General features: G+C 41.1%; 1 protein-coding gene across 4 annotated transcripts; it reads right to left on the bottom strand.

The window, feature by feature from the left end:
- Positions 1–290: 290 nt before the first annotated feature.
- dmrt3a (doublesex and mab-3 related transcription factor 3a) lies at positions 291–24,728 on the bottom strand. 4 transcript variants are annotated; one of them, XM_020529527.2, is made up of 5 exons: positions 24,350–24,728; positions 23,907–23,914; positions 6,502–6,520; positions 5,574–5,608; positions 291–1,217 (listed from the first exon to the last, which is right to left on the bottom strand). In XM_020529527.2, the coding sequence occupies exons 1-5, from the start codon at positions 24,726–24,728 to the stop codon at positions 291–293; spliced, it is 1,368 nt and encodes a 455-aa protein (XP_020385116.1). The 4 variants fall into 4 exon arrangements, with proteins under 4 accessions (XP_020385116.1, XP_048451261.1, XP_020385115.1 ...); XM_048595304.1 differs by lacking the exons at positions 5,574–5,608; positions 6,502–6,520; positions 23,907–23,914 and adding an exon at positions 3,164–3,193 and having other exon boundaries at positions 24,309–24,728; XM_020529526.2 differs by lacking the exons at positions 5,574–5,608; positions 6,502–6,520; positions 23,907–23,914 and adding an exon at positions 10,639–10,662 and having other exon boundaries at positions 291–1,244; positions 24,324–24,728.
- Positions 24,729–25,471: the final 743 nt, after the last annotated feature.

The following is a 25,471-nucleotide window of genomic DNA, read 5'->3' as shown; positions in this document are numbered from 1 at the left end:
ACATTGGGCGTGCTACACATAGCTGTTCAAGTGCTTAGTTTCTTCTTGTTTGTCATCATGATCATAGCATATTACATGCATTAAGAAGTATAGCTACTAGGCATACATATTCTTAAACTAACACATCTAATCATGACAATATAAATTGGATAACTATGTATTATAACCCTTTGGCTATGCCCAGTTAGGGATGGTACGTAATGGATGATGTATCTACTCCGAGTCCTTATTACTACATTCAAGTATTTCCCTTTTCATATTCTATTTGGTGAGTAACCACTACATATCATTTAAGAGGAAGAGTTCAATGTTCTAGAATCTGCAGAATCAGATCTTTCATCATAGTCCTCTTCTGTATATATAGGCTGTTTGTTCACCATCGAACAGCTCTCGTCAGCAAGTGAAAGCCTGGGATCATTTGTAGGATGAGAGGAAAGGACTGGGGAACTGCGAAAGATGCCAGCTGAGGTGTTTGGAAAAGGGGTGAGATACTGCGATCTGAGCTGGTACTGCTGCTGGAGTGTCATGGTGTTCCACAGAGCAACATCATTTGATATAAATGGACTTCCCTGGTTTCTACTCAAGTTGTTCCTCAGGACCAGTGGGTAACGAGGAGGTTGAGGAAATGGGTGTTGTATTGGCATGGTCAGTGGACTTGTCATGACATTGCCAGGATCACTGGAGAATCTCAATGAATCTGGGACCCTGAAGGCTGACCCAACAGACCACTTAGAGGAGGCAACAGGGTAGGAACCAAAAGCGTGTTCAAAAAATGTCTGTCCATTAGAAGATACAGATAGGACATCTGGGACTTCTGCTGGTCTATCTGAAGCTAATGCTGAGCGACTTGACAGAAGAATTTCAATGGCGCCAACAAGGTCACCCCCACAACCTTTCAATATCAACTCAAGGACTGTAGCTTTATGATTTGGAAATATTCTTTTCAGCACTTCGATGGGAGGTCTGTTACCTTTTAAAGAGAAAGGAATTGACAGAGTTCCAGATAGTCCATCCATCACAAGTTGATTTTGGTCCAAACTAAATTTGGAGCTTTCTGGTAAGGTTTCCAAGCTGTTGACATTCTTCTCAATTGGAAATCGCTCTTCATCAGTCATTGCCATGTCAGGGCTTTCGGTTGTGTAGCTGTTCTTGCCTTTGACCAGATCTGGAGAATTTGTTTGTCTTGATTCTTTGTCGCTATACGTTTCCACAGTTTCCTCTCCAGCTTGGCTGTCTAAATGTTCCTCACTTATATCTGAGGGAAAAAGAAACAGAAAATGAACCTGATGTTAAACACCATAAGGACTTTGTCAGAGTTCTAAATTTCATAATGAAGCCTGCAATCCGTCCAGTACTAAAACATTCATTCATTCATTAATGGAACATAGATGTCACTGGCTGGACCAGCATTTATTACCGGTCCCTAGTTAAAAAGGTGGAGGCAAGCTGCCTTCTTAAACCACTGCAGTCTGTGTGCTGTAGGTAGACCCACAATTCTGTCCTTGATTTTGACCCAGTGACTGTGAAGGAATGGTGATATCTTTCCAAGTCAGGATGGCAACTAGCTTGGAAGGGAACTTGAAGGAGGTGATGCTCCCATGTATCTGATGCCCTTGACTTTCCAGAATGAAGTGGTCATAGGTTAGGCACCTTCATGAATTTGGCGGTTTGTCTGTAGATAGTACACACTGCTAACACTGGGTGTCGGTGGTGGACAATGAATGTTTGTGAATGTGGAATAATAAATATGTAGTTGTTTTTAGTCCTCTGAAGTGTTCTTTTTAAATCAGCAAAACACTAGTTTTGCCGGAATATGAGATTGTAGGTCTTCAACTGATATGTCTGTTCATATATTAAGAAATTATTTTTAAAGTCAACTTGTTCAGGCATGTTATAACAAACCAACGGGGCAGATAAAAAATGAACCCCAACCTTCTGGCTCAGAAGTAGTACTATCACTGTCCCGCACGATCCCATCAATTTACGCACGCTCACCTATTTAGTAATCATTTCTTGATGACAATTGTACAATTAATGGCTAAACTTTTGTGATTTTAAGGATGGTTCAGAGATGATTATCTCATATGATATGCATTGATTTCTCCTGTGCCATTAACAGAAAGCAGGCAGTTAACATGGCTCAGGAAGGAGGAGGAGTAAAGGGAGGAACACACCTTTCACCTGTTCCCCTCCATGAGGTTGTTCTCTGCCCCTTTTTTTCACATTCTCAGCTTTTAACCAAGATGAGCTTTGGTTTTGTTTGTTGCAGAAAATAACATTTTCTTTTAGATTACACACTTGTATATATTATGCAACAGAAAATTTTTAAAATTATGAACAGAAATGTGCTAACTGCTAAAGTAACACTATACAAGACCATGAACAGTTTACTGCTACTCAAACCCTGAGTTCAGCAAGGAAGCAAACATTGTAATTCATAGTTTTGCTGCAGTATCAAATTCTAAAAGTGGATTCATTCTCAGCATTTATTCAGATCCCATGGCATTTGTTATTGCTCCTCTTGAAACATGACCTGACATGTTGAACAAGCAAAACAAATGCATAACTTCCAGCAGTGCAACATGAACACAAATGAAATCTGTGAACAGGAAGCATCTGCTGGTCCATCATGCCTACACCACAGAACCACAATGTTTGTGGTACCAAACTTTGATCTCATATTCACCAACTCACATACCCATCTGTGCACCATCGGCCGTATCATCTGCAGGAAAGTTGAAAAAAAAGACCAATCCCCTTAGCTGGACAAAACTAGTCTAAGGCATCACTTGGAACATTGAATCAATGAGGTAAAGAACTTATAATGGGACTATTGCATTTATTTATGCTTTGAAATGCAATATAAAACAATCAGATCACATTTCTATCTGTCTACGACCAGACTTGGTTGAGTTGACATGGCAAGGGGTTTGTCAAAGTTGGAAGCAAACCTTCCTTTCTTCAATTTTTGTGTCTTTTCTAATTCCCCAAATTTTCATTAAGGGGAACCCAGCTATAGAGTTTGCTATGCATTAAAGTAGTCTAGGCCTTCAAATTGCTCAACCAGTTCTGCAAAAATGCATTATAAATTCAGAAGGGGTCCTCCATTCATTCTCAAACCCAACTGAAACCTGCTGACTTTAGACCAGTCTTACAGCTTAACAGCTAGGGTTCTCTCATCAGGTGAAGCTTCCTTCAAAGCTGTCAATGTAAAGGAGTCTGGGATTGGGATGGGTTGTGGGAGGGATTGTGTGATGCTGTGGAAGATACTGCTTAATGAGAGTTCCTGTATTCTGGTCCTCAGTTGGGACGCATCTTAGCATCAATAAAGTTTCATCAGCTGTATTTGGTCAATAGCAAAGTACATGAGACTAATTTATAGTTGAGTGTAGCCTGATTTGTTTTTAGTTAATTCTTAGTCCATCTCCTGGTCTGGTCATCTTTTGCCTACATTTCTTGGGTCTTCAGTGGGAGGCCCATTTGGTGGAAATGGTGGTCACAGACGCACATGAAATAGACAAAGTCTCTCTCCCTATCCTTGACCATTTTAATTTTGGTAGAGGTAGCATTAGAAGTCTGTAGCAGCTAAATTATTTTTTAACATCTGCTTAGACCAAATCTTTGCAGTTTATCTGGGCCCCGGTGGTTACAGAGTTCATTTATAAATCCTACAAGCAGTGCTTAGCTTTGGAATGACAGAGCAAAAATCTGAAGGACTTGCAATTTTCTAGTACAGATGAAATACTGATATTAATTCTAATTATTTAATTACAGGACAGCTATTATTTGCTTTGAAAGGATACAGAGACAATGAAAGATGGTCTTTGGAACTTAAGATATGAGGAATAGTTGAGAAATTTGTGCTTATTTTGTTTGAAAATTTGAAAACTGTCAGTGATTCAATTGAGATGCTGTAATTTTGAATTGATAAAATGCATCCAGTAAAGCTCCCTCATTTCTGTTCAGAAGTCTCAGCATTGATTCACTTTCAGACATTTTCCACATCAGCTATCCCATGGCTTCTGAAAAGCTGTCAAATTGTGGCATTTTATTCTGTGGCTGTTGCCGTTAAGGAGCAAAGAACTTGCGGGAAAAAAAAATGACTGTCTTCATGGGCAATATTCAAATCCAAGGGTTGGAGCTGAAAGCCTTATACTAAGTGATTCAAAAGCTACTGGTTAGTAGAATCAGGGCCAGGGGACCAACAGTCAGAAAATTTCATTTCATTGTTTTAAAGATTCCCCTTTGGCCAAATGGAGTGTTCCTAAGACCATAGGACCATTAGAAATAGGAACAAGAGTAGGTTATTCAATCCTTCGAGCTTGCTCCACCATTCAATAGAATTATGGCTGATAAAGTACTCCTCTCATTCACTTTCCTGACCTTTCCCAATAACCATTGTTTCTCCCACTGTTCAATAATCTGTCTATCTCAGCCTTAAATATACATGCAGACTCTGCCCGCACAGCTGACTGTGGCAAGGAGTTCCAAAGATTCAGAGCCCTCTAAGAGAAGGGAAGCAATAGCCTTGTGGTACTGTTGCTGGATTGTTAATCCAGAAACTCAGATAATGTTCTGATGAAGGGTCTAGGCCCGAAACATCAGCCTTCCTGCTCCTATGATGCTGCTTGGCCTGCTGTGTTCATCCAGCCCTGCACCTTGTTGTCTCGGATTCTCCAGCATCTGCAGTTCCTACTATCTCTGATTCAATTTTAACCCCACTGCGAAGCCTCTTCTAAGGATGCCTAGCCTGAAGAAGTTACCCTCCTCCCTCCGGACAAACCTCAAGGGATCTCTCTCCCACTGCAACTCTCTCGTAATCTCTTCGGCCCTGAAACTGCTCGACCATGTCCTGAAGCAAACCAGGTACTACAGCCACATCACCTTCCTTAGCACCTGCCTACGGAACCAGATCATCCCCAATGGACTACAATCCACATTCAAGCCTTCCCAATTTGGCCCCAACCGTGACAATATCTACACTCATGGCATTGAGATCCTTCAGAAGCATTTCTCTCTGCGACTCCTTTTCTGATGAAGGGTCTAGGCCCGAAACATCAGCCTCTCTGCTCCTATGAACCTGCTTGGCCTGCTGTGTTCATCCAGCCCTGCACCTTGTTGTCTCTAATGTTCTGGGGACCTGGGTTCAAATCCATGGCAATTGTTGGAATTTGCATTCAATAAAAAATATCTGCACCATGAAACCATTGTCAATTGTCGGAAAAACCCATTTGGTTCGCTAATGTCCTGCAGGGGAGGAAAATGCCATCCTCAGCTGGTCTGGCCTATGGTCCAAACCCACACCAATGTGGTTGACTCTCAATAGCCCTCATGAAATGGCCTAGAAGCCTCTCAGTTGTACCAATCACTACAAAGTCTCAAGAAAGAAAGGAAACTGGACAACCCAGCGCCAAAAAAGACCACAGCAGAAACAGCCCTGTTGACCATGCAAAGTCCTCCTTATTAACATCTGGGGGTGAGTGCCAAATTTGGGAGAGTTGCCTCACAGACTAGCCAAGCATCAGCCTGACCTAGTCATACTTACAGAAGTACACCTTACAGACAGTTTTGACACCACCATCATCATCCCCAGATATATCCTGTCTCACTGGCAGGATAGACACAGCAGAGGTGGTGGCAGAGTGGAATAGTCAGGAGGGAGTTGCTCTGGGAGTCTTCAACATTGACTCTGGACCCCATGAAGTCTCATGGCTTTAGGTTAAACAAGGAAAGCAAGGAAACCTCCTGCTGATTACCACATACCATCCTCCTGTGGTTGATGAATCACTACTCCACAATGTTGAACAATAGTTAGAGGAAGCACTGTAGATGGCAACGGATGCACTGTGGGAGGGCGATTTCAATGTCCACCACCAGGAGTGGCTCAGCAACAGGACTGATGATCGAGTAGGTCAGGTGCTAAAGGACATAGCTACTAGACAGGTGGGTGAGGGAACCAACAAGAGAGAAAAACATTCTTAACAATCTGCTGGCTGCAGATGCATCTGTCCATGACAGAATTGGTAAGAGTGACCACTGCACAGTTCTTGTGGAGATAAAATCCCACCTACACATTGAGAAGAACCTCCATCATATTGTGTGGAACTATCACCGTGTTAAATGGGACAGACTTCGAACAGGTTGTAGCAACTCAAGAATGGGCATCCATGAGGCGCTGTGGGCCATCAACAGCAGCAGAATTGTACTCCAGCACAATCTGTAACCTCATGGTCCAGCATATTCACCATTCAACCATTACCATCAAGCCAGGGGATCAACACTCGTTCAATGGAGAGTGCAGGAGGGCAAGCCAGGAGCAGCACCAGGCATACCTGAAGATGAGGTGTCAACCTGGTGAAGCCACCAAACAGGACTACTTGCATGCCAAACAGTGAAAGCAGCAAGTGATAGACAGAGGTAAGCGATCCCACAACCAACGGATCAGATCTAAGCTCTGCAGTCCTGCCACATCCAGTCGTGAATGGTGGTGGACAATTAAACAATTCACTGGAGGAGGAGGCTCCACAAATATCCCCATCCTCAGTGATGGAAGAGCCCAGCACATCGGTGCAAAAGATATGGCTTTTACAGCAACCTTCAGCCATAAGTGCCGAGTGGATGATCCATCTCGGCCTCCTCCAGTGGTCCCCAGCATTACAGAAACCAGTCTTCAGCCAAATCGTTTCACTCCACGTGATATCAAGAAACGGTTGGAGACACTGGATGCTGCAAAGGCTACCGGCCCTGACAACATTCCGGCAATAGTACTGAAGACTTGTGCTACAGGGCTTAACACTCTTCTGGCCAAGCTGTTCCTGGCCAGTTACAACACTGACATCTAACCAACAATGTGGAGAATTGCCAAGGTTTATCCTATACACAAAAAGCAGGACAAATCCAACCCGGCCAATCACCGCCCCATCAGTCTCCTCTCGATCATCAGTAAAGCGATGGAAGGTGTCACTAACAGCGCTATCAAGCAGCACCTGCCCAGCAATAACCTGCTCAGTTCCGCCAGGGCCACTCAGCTCCTGACCTCATTACAGCCTTGGTTCAAACACGAACAAAAGAGCTGAATCCCAGAGTGATATGAGAGTGACAGCCCTTGATATCAAGGCTGCATTTGACCGAGTGTGGCATCAAGGAGCCCTAGCAAAACTGGAATCAATGGGTATCAGGGGGCAAACGCTCCAGTGGTTAGAGTCATACCTGACACATAGGAAGATGGTCGTGATTGTGGGAGGTCAATCATCTCAGCTCCAGGACATCTCTGCAGGAGTTCCTCAGGGTAGTGACCTAGGCCCAATCATCTTCAGCTGCTTCATCAATGACCCTCCCTCCATCAAAAGGTCAGAAGTGGGGACGTTCACCAATGGTTGCACAATGTTCAGCACTATTCATGACTCCTCAGATATTAAGGCAGTCCATGTTCAAATGCAACAAGATCTGGACAATATCCAGGCTTGGCCTGACAAGTGGCAAGGAACATTCGTGCCACACAAGTGACAGGCAATCACCATCTCTAATGAGAGACAATCTACCCACCGCCCCTTGATGTTCAATGGTGTTACCATCACTGAATCCCCCACTATCAACATCCTAGGTAGTACCATTAATCAGAAACTCAACTGGACTCGCCATATAAATATAGTGGCTACAAGAGCGACTCAGAAGCTTGGAATACTGCAGCAAGTAACTCACCTCCTTACTCCCCAAAGCCTGTCCTCCATCAATGAGGCACAAGTCAGGAGCATGATGGAATACTCCCTACTTGCCTGGAAGTGTGTAGCTGTAACACTCAAGATGCTTGACACCATCCAGGACAAAGCAACCCGCTTAATTGGCACTGCCTCCACAAGCATCCACTCCCTCCATCTCCAATGCTCAGTAGCTGCAGCGTGTATTATCTACAAGATGCACTGCAGAAATTCACCAAAGATCCTCAGACAGCACCTTCCAAGCCCTTGATCATTTCCGTCTCGAAGGACAAGACCAACACACATGGAACACTACCACCTGCCAGTTCCCCTCCAAGCCACTCAACATCCTGACATGGAAATATATCGCCGTTCCTTCACTGTCATTGGGTCTAAATCCTGGCATTCCCTCCCTAAGGGCAGTGAGAGTCAACCTACAGCATAGGGACTGCAGTGGTTCAAGAAGGCAGCTCACCACCACCTTCTCAAGGACAAGCAGGGACAGCCAATAAATGCTGGCCAGCCAGCAACACCCAACTCCCATGAAAAACAAATTCCTCCTCAGCCCAGTCTTAAATTGGTGCCACCTCATTCTGAGACTATGCTCTTTGGAATAGAATCTCCCATGAGCGCAATCATCGTCTCAGCATTTGCCCTTTCAAGCCCTTTAAGAATCCTATATGTTTCAAAGAAATTACCTCTCATTCTTCTAAATTCCAATGAGTAAACATCCAACTTTTGTAACCAGTTGAAATAAGGGCCAACATTCCATTACTGAAAACAAAAAATGCTGGAAATCACAGTGGGTCAGGCAGCATCCATGGAGAGAAAGCAAGCTAACATTTTGAGTCTAGATGGCTCTCTATCTTCCTAACCTGCTGTGATTTCCATTATTTTTTGTTTTCAGTACAGATTCCAGCATCAGCAGTAATTTGCTCAAACATTCCATCAGCTCTCTGATTACCTGCTGCCCCTGTGTGTTAGCTTTCTGTGTTTTATGCACAAGTACCTCCAAGTTCCTTTGTGTTGAAGCTTTCTGTGGTTTATCTCCAATTAAATAATACTTTGTTCCTTTGTTCTCCCTTCCAAAATGAACAAGTTCACATTTCCCCACATTATACTCCATCTGTCAACTTTTTGCTGATTTACTTAACCTGTCAATATCTCTCTGTAAACTGTTTTGTCCCTCTCGCAATTTGCTTTTCCAGTTATTTTTCTGCAAAGTTGGTTACAGTGCATTCACTTCTTTCCTCCAGCACTGGTTCCCATGGACCACCACTGGTCAGAGGTCACCAACCTGGAAAAGAATGCTTTATTTCCATTGGCTGTTTCCAGCCGACGAGCTCGTTCTCTATCCACGTCAATACACTACCACCAACACTGTTGGCTCTTATCTTTTGACTTAGCCTTTTGTGAGGCTGAACACCTTTTGGAAGTCCAAATGCATCTACTGGTTTCCATCTATCCAGGTCGGTTGAGACTTCCTCAAAAGGCTCCAATACATTAATCAGATACAATTTCCCTTTCATGAAACCATGCTGATTATGTGTGATTCGATCATGATTTTCTAAATGTGCTGCTACTACTTCTTTGATAATGGATTCCAATATTTTGTCCAACAATAGATGTTAGGCTAAACGGCCTATAGTTCCCCACTTTTTGCTTCCGTCCCTTTTCCAATAGGCGTGTCAGATTGGCAGTTTTCCAATCCTCTGGTACTTTTTCAAAATCCAAGGATTTTTGGGAAATTACAATGAATGTCTCCATTATCTCTGAACTTAATTCTTTTTGGACTCTAGGATGTAAACCATCAGGGCCAGGGGATTTGTCTGCCTTTAGCCCAAGTAGTTTGTCTAATACTAATTCTCTAGTGATGGTGACAGGACTTACTTCCTCCCCAATATTCTTCAGTATTAAGGGGCTGTTCAAAGCATCTTCACTGTAAAGGCTGATGCAAAATATCTGTTTAACTCCTCTGCCGTTTCCTTGTTTTTCACTACTATCTCACAGGTACATTTTTTGATGGGCCCATGTTGACTTTGACCACTCTCTTCCTTTTTATATTTTTAAAGAAGCTCTTATTGTCAGTTTTTATACCCATCACTAGTTTGACCTCATTGTTTATCTTCTCTTTCTTTATTTTTTTTCTACTTTGCTGGACTCCAAATGTATCTCTGTCTTCGGTGCTATCATTAACTTCTGTTTCCTTGTAAGATTTTTCTTTCAACTTAATCCTTCCCATACCTTCCTTGGTTAGCCATAGTTGGTATATCCCTCTTATAGAATCTTTCCTTCTTACTGCAATTTATTTTTGCTGAGTCATGAATTACCTAATTTTTAATGGCTGCCACTGATTGCTTACTGGCTTTCCTGTGAATCTATCTGCCCAATCCACTTCAGTTAACTCTATCCTCTTTTCATTGTATTTCCCTTTATTTAAGTTGAACCCAGCTGTTTCTGAGAGAGACGAAAAAAACTACAAATGCTGGAATCCAAGATAGACAAACAGTCCTGAAGAAGGATAATACCTGAAATGTTGACTGCTCGTTTCCTCCAGATGCTGCTGGCCTGCTATGTTCTTCCAGCTTCCTCTATGTCTACAGTTGTTTCTGACACAAGTTGCTCAATCTCAAACTGAATATTAAATTCTATCATGTTATGGTCATAACTTCCTAGGAATCTTTTACTCTGAGATCATTTGTCAAACCAACCTCATTACCCATTATGCGATCCAAGATAACTGGTTCCCTGGTTGGCTCCATGTCATATTACTCAAGGAAACTATCCTTAATACAGTCTATGATTTCATTGTCATAGCTACCCTTTCCAACTTGATTAATGTAATCAACATGAAGATTAAATTCTACCATAATTATTGCTCTATTCTTTTTAAATGCTCCTATTATTTGTTGATTTATAGCCTTTCCTACAGAGTAGCAACTGTTTGGGGGTCTGTGCATGACTCCTACCAATATCTTCTTCCCCTTGCTGTTTTTCACCTCCACCCAAACAGAGCCTACATTCATCTGAGCCTAGACCATCCCTCACAAACATCTTCATCTCATCTCTTATTAACAGTGCTATTATGGGTATTTCCCTCCCGCTGCAGTTAAGTTCTGAAAAAAGATTGCTGAGTTTATGCTTATTTTAATGTTTCAATCCTAGCCCAAGTGACAATTAGTGTGTAATGTACATTTCAAGTTTAGTATTGAGCAAAGTGAAAACTGCTTCAAATCAACTAAGTCCATCATAACAGTTCCCTCAAATAGCTTTCTAAACCAGTACATTTGACATGTTGAATCATTAGCTTCATGGGCTGCTTTTAGTCTTCAGCGTCCAGCAAAAAGGAGTATTCATCTATAGGACTTATCTGATTGCCAATCCATAGATTTTAATACAATGAATTCACACAGGTTCTGTAGCAGACAGGCAAACAATTCCCACAGGTTTCCTGTTCCCACAGCAGATTCTTAAAAGTTTTCAATTATGAAATTGAGGGGCTTAGCTGAACAACAGGAGCAGCTACTGATTTGAAACCAATATGAAATAAAGAACTGCAGATTCTGGAGATTTGAAAGAAAAACAGAAATTGCTGGAGAAATGCAGCAGGTCTGGCAGCATCTATGGAGTCAAAGCAGAGCCAACATTTCAGGTCCAATGACCCTTTTTCAGAATTGACTCTTCTTCAGAGTGAATATTGACTTCTTTTTATTGTTTAATGCAAACCTTCAAAACAACATAGTGTTCAGTTTTTGTCCTAAATAAAATCTAATGGAATTGTTTGCCTGTCTGCTACAGAACCTGTGTGAATTCATTGTATTAAAATCTATGGATTGGCAATCAGATAAGTCCTATAGATGAATACTCCTTTTTGCTGGACGCTGAAGACTAAAAGCAGCCCATGAAGCTAATGATTCAACATGTCAAATGTAACTTATGCCAATGTTGTCAAAATAAGTGGTGAAGCAGATTATTAATACTTCAATAACTTCCATCTCATACCAAAGTGCTTCATAGCCAATGAAAAATATTTTACAGTTTTGCCACTGGAAGTTACTATCTATCACATAGCATCATGTAGCTCATGTTGACAAAATTTGTAAATCACGATTGTCACAAATATTTGCCTGTACTAAACAAACCAGTGGATAGTTCCAAGTATTTGTCACTCTTAAAATATTTTTACCTTAATGATTTTCTTCTTTATTTTGCATTAAGTTAAATTGATTGAGGGTTTTTTTTAATAATTTGAAGTAAGTTTCTGCACCTATCTATTCCATTTAATATTTTGTATACAGCAGGATGGTCCTCTCGTAACAATTTTCCTTCTGAACTTTATAGAATAGGCTTCAATAACTTGATCTTCCTGGTCATTTTCTTTACAATTAAATTTGTTACTGTACTGCATCATGATTGGCATTCAAATCTTTATTTGGTCGGTGACTACAGTTAAAAGCATTGCCTCAAATGTCATCTGACAGTGGATTTCACAACCTTAGATCCACCTCCAAAGTGTAGCAGCATTCCAGTTGTCATTCCCAGTTCCCTATTTGTGTTTTAAGTTTAAGTCACATGCTGATCAGGCATTGATAATGTAAGCATTCTCAAATTGTTTTCCAAAATTCCGTTATCCAATCCATAACGTATGTATTTTTGAAAATTGTTTTTGACCTATTTTACATAACTGAATTTCTGTTGGATTCTCCTGATTTCCCACCATGTTTACCAGAGGTTTACCTGAGTCTCTGGTGAAGTGGCAATTTTTAGCTGCTAATGCTATTTCCCTGGAGATTCCACTGATCTTGTACTAACGTTATACTAGTAGATGAAAAATTCCAACTGTACTTTGTTAAATTACCATTGTTGTCTGCCTCCTTTTTTGCTGAGTATTGAACACTCTATGTTGGTGCCTTTAACAAAAGAATTGCAGAAAATAAATAACAAATTTCTAACTACTGATCATAACTTCCAGCCAACATCAAATTCTAGATCATCAGTGTCCTAGAAGCATAGAATCATACAGTACAGCTGTGGCCCTTTGGCCCATCAATTCAATACTGTAAAATACCTCCTCACTAATATTCCTAGCTTGAACTAATTTCTCATCCAGCTCTATAAACTACCTTGGACTCCTGGTTTTAGTTTACTTTGAAAAAACATTGTATGGGAAAAATGTATCACAGCATTTGACAATCTGCTTACTTTGTAATATACATTAAATAATCAATGAATTTTACGAGACAATCTTCTTCCCCTTTCAGATCTGCACTGTAATTACAACAAAAACTACATTTTACATTTACTATACTGTTCTGGTGTAGAAGCTGGTTTTAAACATATAAGTATACTTGGCAAAGATTATACTGTACCTAAATGAACACCACTTTCAACAGAAAAAGAACAATGCTGTAAAGAGGGCAAATTGAATAAATTTTATTAATAAAATATTAAAACAGTAAAAGGTATTGTTGCATCACGTGACTTCCTCATCCAGCAATTCCTATGCTTTTAATAATATCATCTGTGTCTGCAATGTACATTTAACCTGACATTTACGTCAAATCTATCAAATTACGTCATTACAAAGGTAATGTAATGGGTCAATTTTCTTTATCCTTGCCAGACAAGTTTTTTAAACCTTTGTGTTTTTCTTTTCTATTTTTGCATTGAAACTCAGAAATAGTCTTTTGAAACTTATTGCTTCCAATTCAATGTCTCCCCTATGTAACATTTACTAAGAAACTTCCTTATCAATAGAGCGACAAATTGCAGATCTTTTCTCATCCACTCTACACCTCCAAAAGTAAAATGATCACAAAACATACTTTAAAAGTCAGAGATTTCCCCATTAACTTGGCTTCACAAAGTCCCCTTTCCTTGAACAGCATGGAGGACCCTGTCAGGCCTTTAAATATCCTGGTGTCTGGTTGCACTTTCTTGTCACAGTTCATGTTTCAGACTCACTGCTGCTGCTTCTCTAATTTCAGTAAGGCAACATCATTTCTCATAAAAAAAAGTTAGCTAATTGACTGCAATTTTCAGTAGTCGCATCATGACATTGACTACCCTGTTTGAAATCATCGTTTCAGGCTTTCCTCTGTAATTTTATTCCTGCTTTTCTGAAAGCAGACAGTACATCTCAGCAATGGCTTCTGTTCCACTGCACCATCATGTTTGGAGTCTCCCAAGGATCTATACTGAACTCTCATTTCTACCTAATTTTCACAATGCCTTTTGATAACATTGTTCTTGAACGTGGGGCCAGCTTTCTTATCCATGCTCATGATAATCAGTTCCACTTTACCCAACCGATTATCACCATATTGTTAGACTGTTTGTCTAATTTCAAGTCTTGGATTAGCCACAAATTCATTCTGCTCAACATCAGGAAGACTGAAGTTTGTATTTTCTCTCCCACTAGGAATTCTACTCTATTCCATTCTATTCCATTCTGTTCTTTCCATCTCCCTTCCCAGACATTTTCTCAGCTGAGCCAAGTCATTTGACATCTCTAATTATCTACATATGCTTTATATCACCCAATAATCTCAGAGGCTGGTATAAGCTCTTTTTAATTATTATTGACTCCATCTCGTCCCCCTCAACCACTCTCCCAAGCTGAAATAGATCATTAAGAGCATTAGCACTCAGTTTACCCCAAATTATATTTGAAATGATTTATCAGCTCCAAAGCCAATCTTCTATATATCCACCTCTACAGTATTGAGCTGAAGGAACATATGACTCAACCAAGGCACGACAACAGATAAGCTACTTATCTTTACGTATTATAGTTTGTGAAAAAATTGAATAAAGAAGAAATGTTTAAGTTTGTTTCTCCAAGCTGTCAAGGAAATGTACCGGTCTGCTTTGAATTCTGTCCCAATACTTATCCAATTATCCAAGCTGAGAGGATTCTCTGATTTTGGTTAAGTCACTCTCCTAATTCTTCACAGGCATCAGAATAAATTGTGATAATCTGCTTTGTGTATAAAAATAGAATAAACTTTTAAACCTTCATCTTCAACTATATGCCGGGCAGCATGGTGGCTCAGTAGTTAGCACTGCTGCCTCACAGCACCAGGGACCCAGGTTCAATTCCACCCTCGGTTAACTGTCTGTGTAGAGTTTGTATATTCTCCCTGCGTCTGCATGGCTTTCCTCCAGATGCTTCGGTTTCCTCCCACAGTCCAAAGATGTGCAAGCTATTTGGATTGGTCATACTAAATTGTCCATAGTGTTCAGGGATGTATAGATTAGGTGGATGGGTCTGAGGGTCAGTGTGAACTTGTTGGGCCGACGGGCCTGTTTCCACACTGTAGGGATTCTATGATTAAACACTTTATGGCCTTGCCATATCTATTTTCACAATTTGCTCTTACCATCCATCCCATCCCAAGCCTCGACATTGCTGACTCCATTCTCCTGTACACCCCATTTTATGCAACAGTAGCACGGTCAGCAATCTCTGACTGCTTTGCTGTAATTAAATGTGCTGGACGACCATTGAGTTTGGTTTTTGTAATCCCTGGACAATGAAGTATCAGGAAGTCCAGCAAAACTGATTATATGAACCATTTGGATTAGAAATGCTGGGAGGACATTTGCACTGTGGGGGAATCTAGAACTAGGAGCATGGCTTCAAAATAAGGGGTCACACATTTAAGACAAATAAATGGGGTAATTTCCATATATTAGCTTTTGGAATGTTATTAGCTTTTGGAATTCTCTACTGCAGACAGCAGTGGAGGCTGTGCCATTGAATATATTCAAAGCTGAGATAGAAAGACTTTTGATCTACAAGAGAGTCAAGGGTTATTGGAGGCAGAAAGGAAAGCGAAGTCAGGGCCAGATCTTATTGGAGAGCAAAGCAGTCTCAAGGGGCCAAATAACCTACTCCTGCTCCTATTACTTATCGTCTTATATCCTTTTGTAAAAAATTAAGCCTGGATTAAACAACCAGATGCTATTGGAGTATAGGGAATAGGGACAGAGAGATTTTCTACGATGTCTTATAGGACTTATAGGAACTTGACGCAAAGTAGTGTTCCACTAGATTAGAGAAAAGGGAGTGAAACTTTATTTGGATGGATAGAGAAAAAAAGAGAAAGAACTTATTGAGCAGAAGACACTTGGAAATGCGCAGAATTAACCCTATGAAGGGCAAATACTAGTGTAGAAGACAGAGAGAGTCTGTGGTGTGAAAAGAAATGAAGATACTTTACTGGGAGTCAGGAGGCTATCAATGATTAAACAAGGTATGAAAGGGTGGTTACAGTTAGAACTGAGCAGAGTCTATTTATAAATAATGTAGCTTCAACTTATGATCTGCAATGCCTTGGCATACTCACCAATATACTGCAACTAAGTTTGTGCTGTGTGTTATATAGCATCTTGATAAATTCTGAGATTTTAAGGGATCACATTCCAGAGTTAATTTTATTGTGAAATCTACAAAGCAATGGCTCTGATTAAATTGAGTAATGGTTATTATCATAATGAGTTATGGGCATTGGGATGATCCAAATATGTGTAAAGTGACCGTATTATAAAATCTGTCATCTATTTGTTGTGTAGACGGGCCGCTAGATTTAAAACATTGACTCAGTTTTCCTCTTACCAGATGCTACCAGATCTGCTGAGTTTCTCCAACAATTTCTGTTTTTGATTATGCCATTTATTAATGACTGTTAGCAACAATGTTAGAACCTGAAGTAGCATTTAATATGTGAAAAACAACCCGAAGTTAATATGCCTTGACCAGTTAATAAAATTAATAGAACTTAATAAGATAGACCTTGATCGATATTAATAATGGATATGAACATGTTTACTTCTGCCCTGCCATCTTCTCAAGTCTTCTTCTCATAGTCTTAGAATGGAAGTTGTAAAGAGAATATCGCTTAACATGGGGTCACGAAAGGAGCAGTTGATAGGGACCATAGGACATTTGGAAAAATTAAAATTATTTTCTTGTCAATTCAACCAATGAGAGTTTCATTAACCCTGTTTCCATGTGATCCAGTAAAGTTTTAGTTATCTGAGAGTCTCTTGTGATTATCGATAATAGATACTCCTGGGAAATACAGTGGTCGATTTTATGTACATAATCAAATGTCAACTTGTCTATGTGGGAACATGTTTTAAAACGTAATAGGGAAATTTTTGAGTGTCACTGCTTAAGTTGATTTTAAATTATCCTTCCTTTAGAAAATAACCACACATTACAAAATGAAAGGGTTTTTTTTACTGTACAAAAGGGAGTTTGCTGAAGTGTGTATTCAATGAAGTGATGAAAATTGTATTGGAATGTACACCTCCGCTGGTTCAAAGCAGTGGGAGCAAAGCGCGCATATTCATTTCATTTTTATTTCTCTCTGTGGCTTTATACCTCTGATTGCCTCTGTGGTATTTGTGACTGAAACTGAGACTTTTTACACAGTTCTTCTCTCAACTCATGATGTTTCTCTGAATTAATTTTCTTACAGAACATAATTTTTGCACTTGGGTGTTTGAAATTACATCCTTTCTTCAGCCTGGTCTAACTCTTGTTCTTGGCTTCCATCGGAAGTTATGTCACAAGTCTGTTACTTGTTTTAGCATTTACTCACATTAAACTTCATTGAAAATATTTGTTAAGTTTTTCACTGATATAACCTGCCGTAAATTGTCATCGTTGGTCATTACGCGCTTGGACTAGGTTCGTAGGAAACCTGGTCCAATTACCTCAATCGCAGATCAGGATTCAGTTTTAAAACTATGACCCTTATCTATTTCAAGGCACGTTTACCAATAACCCGTCAAGTGAATGCAATAACACTGGAAATCTGAAATGGAAACGAAAAATGTTAGAAATGAAGATTACTGCAGTCTATTTTTCCCCCTTCGGCTGGCTGTCGGTTTACTGTGGGTTAGAACGATTTCAATTTAACCTTAGTGTTTCTGGTCTCATAGTCTCGATTACAAGACAGCAAAAAACTTTGGACTTAGAGTAGTATTTAGATATTAAGCAAAAACAGAAATTGCTGAAGAAATTCAGCAGGTCTGGCAACATCTGTGGAGAGAGAAACAGAGTTAACGTTTCGAGTCCAGCGACTCCTCCCGAGTATTCAGATAAGTTGTAAACTGCAATTTCACACCAAGCTTATTTTGACTCTTATTAGTAATGTCTGGGTACAGTTACGGTCTTTCAAAACAAACAATCAAAGCAGTTTTATGGTTCTTTTTAAAAGTCAATTTAGGCGCAGAAATCGCTGGATGAGGTTTCTTGACGCCTTCGTTTGATTCCCCATTTCATGGGGGGACTGATTTGAGTTCCTCTGTGGGTGCCGCTTTGTAATATGTAAGTGGCGAAGTTGAAAACCGTTCAAAACAAAATGACTAATGTTTGGAAACAACAAATGCTGGAGATCAGAGCTGTGATTGTTGTTTCAGTACAGATTCCAGCGTCCGCAGCAATTTGGTCCTGACTAATGTTTGGTTTGGGATGTGGGAGAAGGGGGGGATTGGGGGGAGGGTGTGGGGGAGTTCGGGGGGCGATGGTGACTGTCGAATAAAGCCAGAGGGGATTTTCAGCAACGTTGAGCAGTGAGAGATATCAGGAGTACCGGATTATTTTAGTGATCTCTCAACTAGAGAGGTGCTGTCTCTAAATCTGGATGAAGGAACGCTTGGCACAATAATTCCAGTGACCTTGAATTTCCAGGGCGAAAGGCAACATTTACGATTCAGTGTCGAGAACGCCAGTGCCCTTTTGATTAATAACGATTGACTTCCCCGTCTCACCAGAAAGCCGTTAGGAGAACTGCTGACTGGCTAGCAAAGCGCTCTGCATCAATATAGATCTTATTGTATTTCCAAACAACTCGCCTGTTGCTTGGTAACATTTCAATGATGTTTGAGCCTTTTTTTGCAGAAGTTATTGTTGTCCTAGTTCGATTAAATCTGCTTTAATTTGATTGCTATAATTTGTTAGGAGTTGCATTAGAACGGGGTTATTAATCATGTGTTCGAATCCAATACTGCGCCATTCGTCTCTTCTGTTTTTACATTGAGGTGTTAAAAATCTGTCAGTTATAATTAAGGCAATGTTTCTTTTTAAAATAAATTGCTTTCTGGAGCCATCAATAAACCCCCCACCGCAACAGCCAGAGTCAGACCGTCATCAACTCTTTCTTTATAAATCCTTCGATAAATCAACATTTGAAATGTTAAAATAAGCGCCGCACAATGAAAAGCATCTTGCAGCTGGTTCAAATAACGAATTAAATCGTACTGCTGAAAGTACCTCCTTGTTTTGGGTCTTTGGGACATAATTTGATGAAGACTTGTCGGTTTATGTTTTGTGCAGGACAGTGGTTCCCATTATAATTACACTTACATTACGAAAACAAGGAAGCCACCATGCTAAACTGTGTCGAGCCCCCAGTTGCTCACCGCAAGGGACCTACACAATCTTGACCACTGACCTCTTAACGAATCTCCTCGCAGTTAGTAATATGGAGCCCTAACACACATTGCAGGCGGGGAGTGTTTATGAGTGAAAACATCGCTGGGCACGATGCAAATTTATACGTATCGTTAGAGCACAGACTGCTAATTAATTCCCGTCTAGACTTTAAAGTAGTGCAGCTCAATTCAAGGCCGTTTTGTTCCAAAATGTTAAGTTAATGTGAAGAGTCAGCTATATAATGCAGAGGCTGTGAAACTGCTGTATTAAATTCCCTGCCTTGTTGTACTTTAGGGTATAATAGTTTCAGAAGCAAGTGAATTGTAATTTTCAAAATCCGCATTGCTACAAATCACCTCACCAGCGGCACTCCGTACAGCGCTGACGCTTTGTTAATAATCCAAAGAAATAAAAGAGAGTATGAACTCAAAAATTAATTTTATAATTCTATTGTTAATTGAAAGAAGTTTATCTAACTAATCACAGAATGCTGTCAGCTCTATTCTCCGTGTACTCAAGAGCGGGTGTTTGTTTCAAACCAAGGATAAATTAATACTTTTTTTTTAGAAGCAATTACCACAAAAATGGTCTTAAATGTGTAGTGATGCCCAGGAATCTCACTGCAATGGAATAAAGTTTGACCAATAGAATTTCTCGGAACCCTACTCGGTTTTAGTTTACTCTTCGCTTTATCTTGCCTGTAACTAAAACAGCCTATTCTAGATCCTTATTGAGTGACTGCAGGCTTGATTGTACAAGTAAAAGGTGAAATCACTATATTAAAAGGTGATGTGACATAACTAAGAAAATCGTCACCACATTATTGCGAGTAACTAGTTAAATTAGTTCATCGGGTACAGCCTGTATTAGGAGGATTAATTAATTAAACTAATAAACTACACCGTCGACACCAACTGAACAATTCCATTTTAGATCAATCCGTATCTTCTCTAGCCTAAGGAAATGGATAAATAAGTTAAAATATTTAAATGAGGGTAACAAAGTTAAACATTAAAACATTTAACGATGGTCGATACAGCATACCAACACATTTTGAATAATGTTGACGATAACGTTTTAGTCATCTCGTTATGGCTTTTTTGTTAATATGTGCTAACATGTCCTTAAAATGCGTGCCATCTACAAACAACACGGAAGCTGCATAACGAAAAGATTAGGAGCAACAAACATGACCTAGCTCCTTTATGTGTCATTTTTTAAACTGGAAATTAATCAGGGGTCTCATAAAGAGACCATCTTCGAATACAGAATATAACTTGGCCAGGTAATACTCTATTTCGCTCAGCAAACAGCACCAAAGCGAAAATCTCTCTGTGAGAAAGATGACTCTGTTAAAAGAATTATGATACATTAGAATACATTTATTTTCTGTCGTTTTCGTTAGTGTTTAAGTGTTGTGGAACAAATCGAATGACTTGCACTAAGTTGAAAGGAATTAGCTGGAGTCAGTATTTTTCCAACAACAGAAGTGTTTTTGAGAGGTGGATATTTTTGAGAAGGGTAATGTAAGTGAACTTTAAATTTGCACAACATAAGGGCCGGCAAGACCAGCAATGAGACATTGATTCAACAGTCTGTTTGAGTGTGGGATAAATATTTATGCATAAGGGAACCTCCCTGCTCTCCCCCAGCAGTATCTAGACGAAGAAGCAGCCAAGGCCACGAGATAATAGTTCGTTGGAAAGCGACCAGCTCTGACAGCGTAGTACTCTCTCAGTACTGCAGCTCACAGTTATTCTCTCGAGTGAGGCATGAGCCCCCAACTCTCTCATTTATAGAGGTTATATCACTGACAGTGAGCCTTCCCTGACCTGGGTTAACTCATCATTTTCATTTCGTTGTCTTTATCCCACATTGCTTACAGTTCCAGCAAAATGCCCTCAACGCAATCCCTAAACGCCAAGAAAGCTAACAGCTCATGTTTGTCATTATTCGTGTAATCATTCGATTTTAAACCCATATTCGTATCCTGGTTTTCTCTTTAAACTGTAAGCATTCTTTAATCATTGCTCTTACGAATAATTTGATATTAACCTCACAAATAGACATGTTCAGCGCACCGCCACCTCAGACTCTAAGTCAACTTCCCACTTGAATGGCGCAGCTCTGATATCATTTACAAGAAAGCATAGTTTCAAAGTCCCTCTAATTTTGGAAGCTTTGCATTGAGGTCAATATTAAATTTAACATCATGATCATACCTAGTGCAAATGTACGACTGACCTTGCTATTCCTGTGTGCTGCACAACGAATGCTATTTCGTTAGACGGTCTATGAAGGTATCACCCATTACAAAGCTTCGCCGCCTAAATCAGCTCGGCTCGTTTACAAAAGGTTAATGATTACCACGCCATATTCTACCAGTGCCTAGGGAATGTTACTGTAAATGAATTCCGTATTATATTAAAAAGAGATTTATATTTTAATTTCTGAGCGCTGCGCTCGATGTTTGGTCTCAGTGTTTCGGGATTAGGCTGAGGGTCGGGGTTTAGTTCCAACTGCCTTGTCTATATAAGGCTAGAGACCACGTTCAAAATCTGAGAGATAGAAAGCCTTCAAATCAGCGGAATTTACTGCGCGATGTTTGCAAAGATAGGAATGTGTTGTCTTTATAGAAAATTTATTTAAAACTTGACAGCTTAGTAGTTAAACATGCATTTATCTTTTAAGGAACCATTACCGTATAAATGTATGTGTATAAATTCGTTAAAAACTCCTAACCTATAAAAAAGGATCATTTCACAGAATCCGAATTGTGAATGTTAAATGAGGTCGGATAGTTTCCTCGATGCCAGGTTAAAAAATCCCGGTTCACGCTCCAGCTCGTGGCTGAAAGGTATCCGTGAGGTTATACTCTCAAAGACGGCTCTTGAGGTGCAATAGCAGTGTCGTGGGGAGGGGGGGGGCGGTGGAGTTCAGTGTGTAAATGGGTCCCACCTACTCCTCTGGTGTTTAATAACATCTCCGAGCAGGTTAAACACTTTAAAAACGTCTAAAATGAACGTTGTATGCAGACTATTGTGGAAGTACACGACGAGTCTGCAGTCAAACTTCCCGAACAAAAACACAGTTGCTGGAAAAGTTCAGCAGTTCTGGCAGCATCTGTGAAGAAAAAAATCAGAGTTAACGTTTTGGGTCCGGTGACCCTTGCTCAGGACCCGCTGAGCTTTTCCAGCAACTTTTTTTCCCCTGATTTACAGCATCCGCAGTTCTCTCGGTTTTTATTTTGTCAAAACTTCTCGTATCTATCTTAGAATGAAACGAGAGAGGGGAAGATGCTTAAATTTCCTTTACTACTTCTCTAAATAAATTAACCTCATAAAATAACTCACATTGTTCCAATCCAAACTTAAACGTACATTCATTTGTGAAACATTTCCAAAGGCTTACGCTGTTTCTTTTTCTTTAAAATAAAGTTGTTTCTTTTGACAAATTCGTCTCTACAAGTGCTCAACTTTCAACAAAGATGATTTCAGGTAATTTCCAATGGCATGTCTCCCCCAGCTCACTGGTCCCTAGTGAATGGGCCTGGGAAACCTCTGCTGTCGTTTAGCCCGAGCAGACTTTGGAATCACTCTACCAATCAGCCCAGTGTACTCAGCACCCGCTCCACCGAGTCTTACATGCTAGCAAACACCACTTCCGTACAGCGGATACATTTTAAAAGCCATGTTGAACGCAATGAGCTTACAAATGAAAATGAGGTCGGAAGACATCTACTTGGAAGGGAGTTTTTGTTTAATTCACTCGAGATGCAGGCGCCGCCGGCTGGGCCAGCATTTATTCCCGTCCCCATTTCGAAGAGCTGTTCAAGAAATGGCTTCAGTATGTTTCCCTAAAACACACATCAGTGCTCGTCTCTTCATAGAAATCCTCGCTGATTAAATTATTCACATGTCCCTAATTATAGAAACAACGAATTCTACGGACAGGAAGTTGGTAAGAGGTTACAAATCTGGGTAAATTTTGGCTATAACCAGAGAATCTGTGTTTCTGCAATTGTTTCTGAATTGAACCAAGTAAACGCACTATATTTCCAAAATTCCACCCCCCCACCCCCAACTCAATCGTCTGTGGATTGATAACAACCTCCTCCTATCAGACTCTTGCCACTTGAGGAACTTCGGATCTATACTCGGAGAATTTGGGACCGGGACCTGATTATGAAGTGTGCACATGTCCACCGGTGGGTTTAATCTGCCTGGAACATGTTGCCCTTTTTCAAATCACAGAAAGAATTTGCTGGGAAAATTGTGTTAAATCCTTTTTCTGTGTGTGTTCTGCAAGAAGCTCAGTCTAAAACCGACTCCATGCAACGAGTGAAACATTATGTTCTGAAGAAGAGTCACTGGACCCGAAACATTAACTCCGCTTCTCTCTCCACGCATGCGGCCAGACCTGCTGAGTTTCTCCAGCAATTTCAGTCTCTGTTTCAGATTTCCAGCATCCGTAGTTTTGGTTTAAATTTATTCGAGACGTTATGTTTTCTGTTTCACGTACTTCCCTAATTAAAGCAAACGGAATATTTCCATTACCTGCACTCTTAAAATATAACTTTAATTCGTAAAATTAAATATGTCAGTCAGAAGAACTGACTAAAGCACGCTGTACTGGGTCAAATGAACCCTTCTACAAGTCATGTTGCTGAATGCATGTTAATCCCGAGCCCATTACCGATTCCACAGCCACAGCCTGTCCATGTAATAATCAGAAACAAAAAAAAAACAGAAACAAACAACAGAAACTGCTGGAGAAATTGCTGTGTTTGTTTCACATCTCCAGCATCCGCAGATCCTACAGTAATCACCCCTGCAACTCCTACAGTAATCACCCCTGCAACTCCTACAGTAATCACCATTGCAACCCAGACTTTGTTTAAAATAAAACTGCGGATGCTGGAGATCTGAAACAAATCGAAAGAAGGGTCACTGGACCCGAAATTCTGTTTCTCTCTCCACAGAAACTGCCAGACACACCGAGTTTCTCCAGCACTAGCTTTGTTTTTTTTTTCACTTTCTCTCCCCTCTTTTCTGTCACGGCGATGTCAGAATGTAATACAGGGTAAAAATAAATAAATAAACCTGTTCCTTGTTTGCACATACTCGGGTACACGATCTCAATCCGCCTGAGTTTTGCTGTACGGTTATTTCTAGTGCCTTACCGGCCCGGCTTTGCTGGGAGCTCTTCGTTTCCCAACGCAGCGCCGTCTCTCCGCTTTTGGTCTGATGGGGCCGGGGTTCAGCGGGACCCGCTCCCGGTCCAGGGCCCGGTCCAGGGCCGCCTGCCAAGCGGATACTGTCGGGAATGAGGCTGCCGATGCACTCGTTAGCCTGCTGCCTCCGGAGTGCCACCTGAGCGGCCATCACCCGCTGCCTCTCAATGATTAAGATGCATTTCTCGCAGGTACAGTCCTTGAAGCGGCAGTAACGCTTGTGACCCTTGAGCCAGGACAGGACGCCGTGGTTCCTGCAGCGAGCACATTTCGGGGTCCTCTGCAGCGGGGCCCGGGGCTGGGAGACCGGGCCCGCCATGTACATATAGGGAGAGCCGTACGCATTCATCTCTCACATGGAGCCGGGCTTCATGCAGTTACAGGCGGTTTGTTCTGTCTTTCTGCAGCTTTGCTGCATCGAGTGAAGGTGCAGCCTGGTACCTCCCAACTGCAGTCAGAGATGCTGATTCCCCTGGGCACTTTGGGGACACTGTTTTGTCAGAGAGAGAGAGGGGGCTCAGGGCTGGATCTGTGCTATTTGCAGCGGAACCCAGCGTCCAGGTGGATTCACATCAATGAGACGGCTCTCTCTCTCTCTCACACACACACACAAACACAGTGACTCAGTCAATAGGAGGGCGAGCAGGGAGCTGGACATGCTCAAACTCACCCTCCCAGGGATTACCGAGTCTCCAGTGGAGCCACCTTCCCCACTGCTGACATCAGAGCCACAGGAAATTGCTGCATTTGCAAGCCGCTTGCATGGTCTCGGGAGGCCACCTGTTTGTGTCACTGCTCGGTCACCTCAGCACCAGCAGCACATACTGTCTTCACACAAGGTCGGCAGTCAGGGCTGGGGGGTGGGGTGGGGGGAGCGGGGAGTGGAGAGAGAGAGGTGGGGGGCGCTGTTTCCTGGGGAGGACACAAACCGAGCCTCCACATCTGAGGTGTGCTCTAAACCCAGCCCTGGTCCAACAGCTATCACTGGAGTCAGCTGTACAATAGAGAGTCTGGGATTCACACTCCCATACAGAGACTGGATTCAACTCCCATACAGAGTCTCAGATTCACACTCCCATACAGAGACTGGAT

The sequence above is a fragment of the Rhincodon typus genome, chromosome 3 (assembly GCF_021869965.1).
Source record: "Rhincodon typus isolate 14 chromosome 3, sRhiTyp1.1, whole genome shotgun sequence".
NCBI lineage: Eukaryota > Metazoa > Chordata > Chondrichthyes > Orectolobiformes > Rhincodontidae > Rhincodon > Rhincodon typus.
The sequence above is the reverse complement of the archived record's forward strand: the minus strand, read 5'-3'. Positions and strand labels throughout refer to the sequence as shown.